Here is a 9,674-nt window from a genome sequence, read left to right as displayed (position 1 = left end):
TGAAACAGATAAAGAGAACTGTTACTGCAATTGTGCAAAAGAAAACAAACACACAAAAATGTCTCTCACATTTAGTGCATATAGTCAGTGTTAGTTAGGTTTTACTTGATGATGATGATCTTTGTAGCCTTAATCTTTATTACAAAAGGTTAAACTTGAACTAAACTACACTTTGGTTGAAAGCACACTATCATTCTGCATGTAACTTTCACTAGTTCAGATGGAGATCCATCCATCTATCCATTTTCTTCTGCTTCTCCTTCCAGGTCACAGGGATAATAAGTTAGGGCATTACTTATACTAAGTCATACTGTACAGGCTGACGGTTATACTGGGCAGGAGGGTAAGTGGCCTCTGAAAATGAGTTTTGCTCTGGTGAGACATGAAGTACTTTCAATCTCATCCAGAGAGGGTAAAGAACATCCTGTGGTCTTTTCAGCTGACCTTATCACCCTCTGCAGTCTTTCTTTGTCAGCCACTGTAAAGCCGGCGGGCCACACACTATCACACACTAATGGTGCATGACAGTCCAGACTCGAGTGTAGAGCAGTAGAAGGTCACCAGCAGCTTGTCCTCCAGTTTATTCATCTTTAAAACCCTCCAAAAGTAGAGGCACTGCCGAGCCTTTTTCACCACAGATGTTGTTAACTGACCACTAAAGATCTTCAGAGATGTGTTCCTAGGAATTTAAAGGTGGCAAAAAAGAGCTGAGGAGAAGTACCTGCAAAAAATATATAATATATAAAAATATAGTCTATATACATTACAGTATATAGTAAAGAAAACCCTGAAAACTGTAATTCCTGAACTCATCATATTTTCATCAGCTTTATCTTTAGTCTTTTGCACTTTATTCAGTTCTTAAGGCTGAAAGTTTTGGTGTGCTGCCTCAAATCACATTGTAATACTGTTTTGAAGGCTGAAAGTATGAGTGTGAAAAGATATTGTTGCAGATGGACATCAGGTGGCAGCATTGAACAGAGAGTCACACCAAACTGAGCCCATGTCTTCACCGTTGTGGATTTCTGGCTCCATCTCACTAGATCCCAGCATCCTCCTTGGTCACATCAACAAAGTAGGACAAGCATGCCCTCCTTCACTAAATCCATGAACTTCCCCTGTGCTCTATGTTCAACATCCTTTGTCCAGTAATTTTACTGTCCTTCTTCTGCACAATTCAATTCAGTTTTATTTATACAGCGCCAAAACACAACAACAGTTGCCTCAAGGTGCTTTATATTGTAAAGGTGGACCCTACAATAATACATACAAGGAAAAACCCAACAATGACCCCCTATGAGCAAGGTCTTTGGTGACAGTGGGAAGGAAAAACTCCCTTTTAACAGGAAGAAACCTCAGGCAGAACCAGGCTCAGGGAGGGGCGGGGCCATCTGCCATGACCGGTTTGGGAAAGATGTACTCTATCTAATTCTGTCCCTCCTGGTCACACCCAATGAAAATCATAGCATCTGAAAGCCAATTTAGATGTATGGATTGTTTTGTAAATTATGGATCACTCACCTCTCTTAACATGACTGGTACTTGTTAAGAGAGGTACAGTCTAATGATTTGATCGCACTCTGTTCTGTGGAGGGTCTCAGTCATCCAGATAATGGTAGTCTTAAGAAAAAGAAAGGCAACGGGACTTGTGGAGAGACGCAGGCATAGGAGGTGGTCCTGAGAGTCACTGACCTACTATTGATCATATGAGTCATTGCATGAGCTAAAGTGTGGACATGATTATTGAGGTCTTTATTGTCACCGGGGGGTTAAGGGTGAAACCTCTGTGAAACCTTTTCCCAACCCATCATGTGACCTATTGAGGTACTGGGAAGGGATCTCAAGACTACATTGTAGGCAGTTGATAGCTGGTGTTGTAAGCCATCACCTCTGTCCAAAGATGGTTGTTCACAGCGGACAGAGATGGTCTCCTTTACTTTTCTTTCAAACCATCCGTCTTCTCAGTCCAAAATGTGAACATCCTCAAAAGAGTGTCCTTTAGGAGCAGTTGTACAGCATCTGTATGAGCCGTTTTTTGTCTAAGGGTGTAGTGCGCTCAGATGTCATGCTTGGAGAAAGTTCTGAATGAGTTTCTCTGAGGAACCTTATGCAAACCTTCTCCTTTGTTGGTGTTTGACCTTTTTTCCCGTGTAACATCAAGAATGATCAATCACACAGCCTTTGTTTCGGTTTGCATGTATGAATTGATCGTAGCGTAACTGTTGTCTTTGAGTAAAGGTGGGAGATGGGTGACTTTTTTGAGTCAGTTCTTCAGGACAATTGCTAAGCTCAGTATTTCCTATATAGTCATTGTTTCTAGAAGTTACATCTTTTTTCTCTGCATTGTTCTGATTTCTTATCTGCGGGTTTTAATTAAATGAGATGATGTCTGTTACAATGTCTTTTTTTAAAGAATATACTGCTATATACTGTATTGTAAAAGTGAGCAAAGATGTCAGTGAAAATATTTTAAACATAAAATCAGTAACATTTTAACAACTACAGGTCAAAGGGGAAAAATTAAAGACTTTATATCTCTTTTTAGTTCACTGTGATCTCGACTGCCATTAAGTCTGTTTTATAAGATATTTCCATGTATATTCTGTTATTTATAATAGACTTGTTTGAATAAAAATAGCTGCAGTGGCTCGTGTACAGTAAGAAGTAGAGGTATCACTGTAACCGAGGACTTGCTGTTAAAAATAGCTTGACTGTTGCCTGCAAGTGTTGAGCCAAGGAGGACAAGCTGTCTCGAGAAACCTAAAAAGGTCTCATAATGCTTTGAGTGTCAGGATCTGCCAGAAATGACTGAAAACTTCTTCCTGACTCTTGCACAGATCAATATTTTTGATGGTTAAAGGGGAGATCCTTCATACCTCATACTTTTAGAAAAAATGTTAGACTTACCGACAATAATAAGAAGAGAGGCACTCTGGTATTTCAGATTTATTTTTCTGATTTTCAAAAATGAAACTTTGTGTGGAACAATTTCTAAACTCTGTCACCATTTACTGTTTCACTGTTCCAACTCTTTCTCATCTTTAATATTCCATTAAAATATATATATATATATATATATATATATATATATAAAGAAAGGGGATAAAACTTGCCTCCAGAATAATTCATTAAACCTTGTGGTACAGGTGCACACTCTTCATCTACAAAGTGCAGAATGAGAAGGAAATTTGGGGGTAAATGCTATATATAGTTTTAAGTGCATCCATACATGGGGTGGAAGGGGAACAGCATTCCTCCAGTGAGAGGGTAATATTTTTGTTGCCATCAGCGAGTGCTTCCCAAGCGGCATCAGGCTGGTCTGCCACCTCTTTGCGCTGTTTAAATTTCTTGGGGTAAGTCTCTTTTGTTAATATTCGCTAGCTGGTGTGCTAATTTTATTTTAGAAATAACTTTTTTCAAAATGAGCTTCACATTAGGAAGAGGACTTATCTGCTGCCAATCCTGGGGCAGGTGAAATGTGTTGCATAAATAAATGGCAGCAGATAATCTGTCTCCTGTGTGGGGGAAAATGAAGCAGCAGTCTGTAATCTCCCTGAGCTGTACTTCCTTTCATATCAGGGTATTAAGAGGTTGCTGACCCTCTTTTCTTAATTTGCGTCAGCCAAAAAAGGACGATATTGTGCTGAAATAATTATTTATACAGAACGGAAGCACAATTAGCCTGCAGCAGAGTGTGGATATGACAGCTGGCTTAGATCTAAGTCTTGTTCCTGTACAGTCTGATCACTCTGATTTCCTGCGCAATCGTTTTAATTAAATAGTGTGAGGACTGTGCTCTTCTGGTAATGACACTGTTTCCTTCATTTCTCCGTTAATGGAATAGGCAGACTGGTGAAAGCTATTCATAGCTGAGCTGTGTGAGGCTGTTAGAGGAAGCAGTTGAAGTGCTGAGCTCGAGTAAAAAGTTGGAACTGCCATGCTGTCTCATAAATGTTTGCCTTTAAACATTGTTTAGGTCTATTAGAGATTCGGGTGTGGGTATTTTTCTCATGTGTTGTATAAATTCTACAACAGAACAGCAGAAACTGCACCTGTTAACCTTTGCACACGGTTGATTTCAGAGATGACAGCGCATCTAATACTTTAAACTTACATCACAGAATGATTGCAGTAACAGTGGTGGTAAAGTAAATACTTGTATTGACATTTCTAACATGGCTAACACATGTTTGGTCTCCCCCTCCCACTGGTACTCTTGGCCAGGACTCCTTGAAGTGTTCCAGTCATGGCTTCCAAAGTCATACCTTGGTATAAGAAGAAGCATGTGAGCCAAGTCAAAACTGATTATGCTTATCATCACACTAAACATGTTTCCAAGCAGCACACAGAAAGGTATGACAGTGACATTTACCTGCTGCTTTGAGTAGCACAGCTCTTGCTGCTTTGCGACGTAGAACAAAAAACACACACAGGGGTGTTGCTGAGGAGCAGCTGCGGTAGTGGGTGTGTCTGCTTCCTAGCTGGCAGTTTAATTGTCAATTCAAATTCAAAGTTCTGCAAATTCTGATTTTCATGAACAAATCAGTCAGTCACAGAGTGGTACATGCTAACTGACTGAATACCCAGATGTTAGTTCTGTTTATCGTTTTCCACAGGAATATATTTTCATGCCTCTTTATTATAGCTTCAGTTCGTTTCTTTGTAAAACCTCAATGTATCACCAGTGATTCTAAAGCTCTTTGTCTATGTGAGCTCCAGAATCTCTGAGAGCAGAACCCAAGTCGGTATTTCAGGAAGTGCTATTGCTTCTGTTGCTCTGCAGCTTCTGCCAACAGATCTTATAGTTCAGGCCAATGAAAGACATGTATGCATTTGTCTTTGTTGCTATAGCATGCTTTTTAAAAAGGTTTTCTGGCCCTTACAGCTGTGCTGTGCAGTATAGTCATACTTAACATGATATTATACATGCTGAAGATTGGCTTTTTCGTCACTAGTGGTGAGGTAATAAACTGAGCCCCTACGAGCCAAGTTCTGATCTCCCAGGGATCTGGAAACTGCAGCTGTCTAATGGCAGATGACTAATGTCACCACTTGAACCTGACCTACATCTGAGGCTACTAACTATACACAGTTGTGTTAGTACTGAAGAAGTTTCTCTCAAAGTGGTGGTTAGTCTTTATACACAGAATGTCAATTTTCTGGTTATTTTGTAAAAATAATTTTCTGGATAAAATCATAGTTTGTTGTGCAAATGACACTAGCCACTGTCAGATTTTTCACAATAGTGGTTGTGGTATGCATGTAGAGAATAATATCCATCAATCAATTTTCTTAACCCCAGCTAATTTTGAGAAAAAGACAAAGTACATAAACAGATTTAATCCCTCTGTGGCGTATACAATACATCAGGCAGATATGCTGGGAAATCTTGTAACCGCATGTTTGTAACTGTTAGTTATTTTTTACTGCGAGTGTTTGTGTTTTTATGTATGTATATGTTCAGAAGACAAACTCAGCTTAGCTGCTAAATTAAAACCTGAGAATTTTTTTTATGCAGAGAACTTGCTTTCTGATTTTTAATGATGTGTTTTCCTCAACAGCAAATCAAGCTCTAAATCGGTGAGCCAGGCACAGGCCCAGGCCACGGAGGCTATGGCAGAACAAGCCTATACCGTGCCGGTGTTCCGGCAGAGGTGAGTCTGCTCTGGCTCACAGCTATTTCAGTCGCAAGGTAACATGCAACTACATTTTCTACTGGCTGACCCCTGTAACCACAGCACATTTCTTTAGTATAACTTGTTAATTATTCAATGATTACCGTTTAAATTATGAAACAATTGCACAGTCTTACTGCTACAATCCTATAGACTCATAACACTGACTCCCTGCCCTCAAGGTTAGTTTTATCCTGTGTTATGCTTGATATGCTCAATGCAACGGTTTCAGGTTGTATCATACAATTATTTTAGGGTAACAGTTCAGCTTGTAGGTAAATATGTAACAAGCGTATAGCTAACAATGATGCTAAAGTCAATCTTAGTCAAAGATTAATCTGATGTATGCATTGTTAGGACTGCTGAGGAGACTGAGGAGTACCAGAGAGTAAGCAAAAATGTTGGGAAAGGACTGGCTGTTATTCAGGAGGAGCTTCATAGGATGAGGATCGCTACTAAGGCCCAAGTGGAAAGTCTTGAAATTCAGAAAGAGGTTAGTAACCATCCGCTAAACAAATCAAGGTGACACTATAGTTCCTTTGTTGGTTTGTTTTTCTGGTGTTTTATCGCATATATGTGGACCAAGTTTAAAAGTCTGTGGAAATGTTGTGTGTACGCTTTAATGTATCTGTCTCTGTTACAATCACTATTAAAATTATATCAATTTGTAATCATGAGTACAGCAAAACAGCAGATCTAGAGTCTCTAAATGTAATCTAAATCATTCACTGTAGATACTCAGCTGTACATTTCTATGAAATCTGAGCCCAATGGTCTTATTGACATTGCATCAGTGAACTGTTGGTCAAATCAGTCTCAGGAATAAACCAACTTTTTAGGAGTTTTAACAATATGATCACTAACATCTGCTGGCCTCATGTTCCTTCATTGGTTTTGTCAGGTTTCAGATTTGCTGTTAGCTAAGAATTGTTGACAAAGATAACATGTTGCACTAAAGTGCTTATGTAATCTCTGCCCTATAGAGATAATGCATAAAAATGTCATTTTCATAAATAGATTAACTTGATGCAGTTGACTCTCTCTAGGTTAAGGGGATGATGAGAAAGAGAGTGGATCTGTTGGAGGAAATCCCCAAATTGCCAGACTTCTTGGTGGCCTTACGGCTGCATACTGTGTGGGAGAAGACTCCTGTCAAGCTGTTCTGCACCGTCGAAGGAAATCCGAGGCCCATCGTCAAATGGTCAGTATACTGCCATCACACACAAGCGGGTTTTTAAATTTGACTCAAGCTTTATGGTAATACCATTATAAGCTTTTCTGATTTATTACACTATTGAAATATTTTAGGACTGTAGAATATCACTGTAGTGTGAAACTGATTCAGATTCATTGGCAGGTATAAAGATGGAGTGCCAGTAGATCCACTGAGTACCCCAGGAAAGTACAAGATTGAGAATAAATATGGAGTCCATAGTTTGATTGTTAGCAGGTATGTATTATCTACAACTCTCAGCAGTTAGACATAAATGATTTCATTAAACTGAGTTTTATAACATGGATGCTGCAGCCTTTGATTTTCTTTTTACCTGAAATGAGGTAAAAAGAAAAAAGTCATGTTGTTCAGTAAATTAGAGAAGTAAAATGTTTTAGTAAAATTAAGTTATGAATTAAAATGAAGTTATTAATTACTGATATGTGTTGGTAATGCATTAGCATCTCTGAAATATTCATACAAATTTAGTAAAGACTTCCAGTATCAGTGAGCTAACTTTTTCCAGGTGGAGGTCGATTGTCCGTTTTATATCTCAGAATCCTCCGACACTGTTTTGAGCCACAGTGTGGTAGTAACCAAGCGTGCTAGTTACTAGTTACTGTCGTCATTGTCATCTTTTTGTGCATGTGGCGGTCAGCATTAAACTGTAACAGTGAAGTGTATCATCAATAACATATAAAAATGATTTAAATAAAAAATGTAAAATTGTTAAAATGTAGTTATTCTGTAGACTATAGAATAAGACTGTAAATGTACAGTAATAAGGTAAAAGCCAATATATTGTTTCCTCAGACTAAGATGCCTAAACTAATGTTAGGGCAACAGGAAGTGATATAATACAGTCTTGAATATATTATACAGTACTGTGCAAATGTCTTCAGCCACTTTATATTCTTTATAGTTTACAGAGTCAGACTTTCTTTCTTCTCCAAGCTCTCACTCATTTTCAGTCATACGTGACTTTAAGCTCACAATTTTTTGTTTGTTTGTTGTTCTGCTTAACACTGACATACAAATCATTCAAGCACAAAAAAGCATCACCTAACACCTAACACTATGTGTCTACACATAACAGATAAATTGCACCAACAAGATGCCCAAAGAGCTATTAACTGTTGTCATATTGCTGCATGGTTGGCAATATGTCCTTAAAAAATCTGGGAAAAGTAGACAAGTGGAGGACAAAAGAAATGGCTGACATTACAAAACATCTACAGCAGTTGAAGATTATCTGAAAGTGACGCTCAGTAAAAATCAATTAAAAATGTGACACAGGACCTGAGAGATCTGGCTCTACTATTCAACAAAGCCTCAGCCTAAATGGTCTAAGATGAATGGTGGCTGCCAAGAAGCCATTCGAAAGGAAGTGAAATAGGGAGAAAAGGCTGAGGTGGTGTACTAAACTGCACAAGAACTGGAACGAAAATCAGTATAACCTGCTCTGATTGGCCAATGAATCCGAATAGGACATTTTTGGTTCAAATGATCATCAGTGAGAGTCTATAGCTGTCTATAAAGCATGATGGAGGCTCTGTTATCGTTTGAGGCTGCAGTTCAACCATTTTGCCTCGTGTGCGGTATTTCCCTGTATGTTTACACGTTTCTATAAATCTCTGCATCTGCTTCCGATTCTCCCACCAAAATATAAAGAAGTGAGGGTTGTTTAAGACTTTAATGAATTTATCAGCTGAGTGAAAATTTCTAGCATTTAAGCAACAAAAAGGCTTCCAGCTCCAGCTTTCAGGATTTCTTCTGGATTGTGTATTAGTTTTTCTTCCAACAGCGCAAACTGAAATTGCTCCCTGCATGGACTATATATGTTTTGGGGGTTTTGTAAACTTTTTTTCATTTTAAATTAAAAAAATGTCCCATTAAAGGTTTAGTGTAAATATGTTTTATGAGGTTTGTTGAAAAGACAATATTTTTATATAGTCAAGCAATTTTTCTAGTTGCTGTATTATAACCAGCCTTCAAACTGAAAGGAAAGCAGCATAGAAACAAACTTGGAAAGACTGAACGTCTGTCACTCATGCTCAGCGTAGATGTTTACACTTACAGGACTTTTATTTTGTTAGCACATTATATCGATATCTTGACATTATCTGACAGTCAGCTGGAGAGTTAGAGGGGAGATTGCTAAATTGAGGGTGAGGCTGCAGCCTGCTTCTTTTCGTCATCTTCAAGACCCCTCAGCTGTTCATGTTGGAGTGCTGACCTTTGCGTCATTCGAGCCATGAATTCCTCTGACTGCGCTCCGCTTCTCTCTGTCCCTCCCTCTCTCTGAGAATTGGAATATCTCTGGACCGTCGTAGCATTGAAGGTCACTGAGAACATCGTAGTTTATTTGCCAAACTTCTTCAGAATCAGTCATTTTCACATTCTTTATGCAAAAAGCACCAAGTGACAAGAAGGATGCATCTATGTCCAACACAGCTGGGAAAATGGATCTTTTAAAATAGTTCAGCTCAGGCTGAAGGTCAAATTTCTTCCTTCTATTCTAAACCTCAGACTCTTCTTGAGTCTCAACACAATTGCTTGCATTTTACCTTCTATTAACCTAAATAATACATGTTCTTCAAACCAAATGGCATCAAATCAAATATAAATGTTGATATACTGCAATCAGTGACTTCTTCCTACTCTGGCTGACCTTGTAGGTGTGTTGTGAGTGATACTGCTGAGTACAGTGCTGTGGCAACCAACCAGCATGGCACAGCTACCAGCAAAGCTAAAATTATTGTGAAGAGTAAGTCTCCCTCTTTCTT

The 9,674-nt window shown here is 38.7% G+C and overlaps 1 protein-coding gene across 3 annotated transcripts in view; it reads left to right on the top strand.

The window, feature by feature from the left end:
* The window catches only part of myom2a (myomesin 2a), a gene marked incomplete at its 5' end in the record, with an annotated part of 48,301 nt that overhangs the window by 17,173 nt on the left and 21,454 nt on the right, over window positions 1–9,674 (top strand). The window contains 7 exons of one of the 3 annotated variants that reach the window (XM_082536285.1): window positions 3,287–3,353; window positions 4,225–4,353; window positions 5,562–5,654; window positions 6,033–6,168; window positions 6,722–6,876; window positions 7,033–7,125; window positions 9,567–9,655. In XM_082536285.1, the coding sequence (XP_082392411.1) occupies window positions 4,247–4,353; window positions 5,562–5,654; window positions 6,033–6,168; window positions 6,722–6,876; window positions 7,033–7,125; window positions 9,567–9,655 (673 nt within the window). Of the gene's footprint in view, window positions 1–3,198; window positions 3,354–4,224; window positions 4,354–5,561; window positions 5,655–6,032; window positions 6,169–6,721; window positions 6,877–7,032; window positions 7,126–9,566; window positions 9,656–9,674 lie in introns of those variants that run through there. The other 2 variants (XM_082536284.1, XM_082536286.1) reach the window with 2 other exon arrangements.

The sequence above is a fragment of the Aulonocara stuartgranti genome (genome assembly GCF_965226115.1).
Source record: "Aulonocara stuartgranti genome assembly, chromosome: 6".
Classification (NCBI taxonomy): Eukaryota; Metazoa; Chordata; class Actinopteri; order Cichliformes; family Cichlidae; genus Aulonocara; species Aulonocara stuartgranti.
The sequence above is the reverse complement of the archived record's forward strand: the minus strand, read 5'-3'. Positions and strand labels throughout refer to the sequence as shown.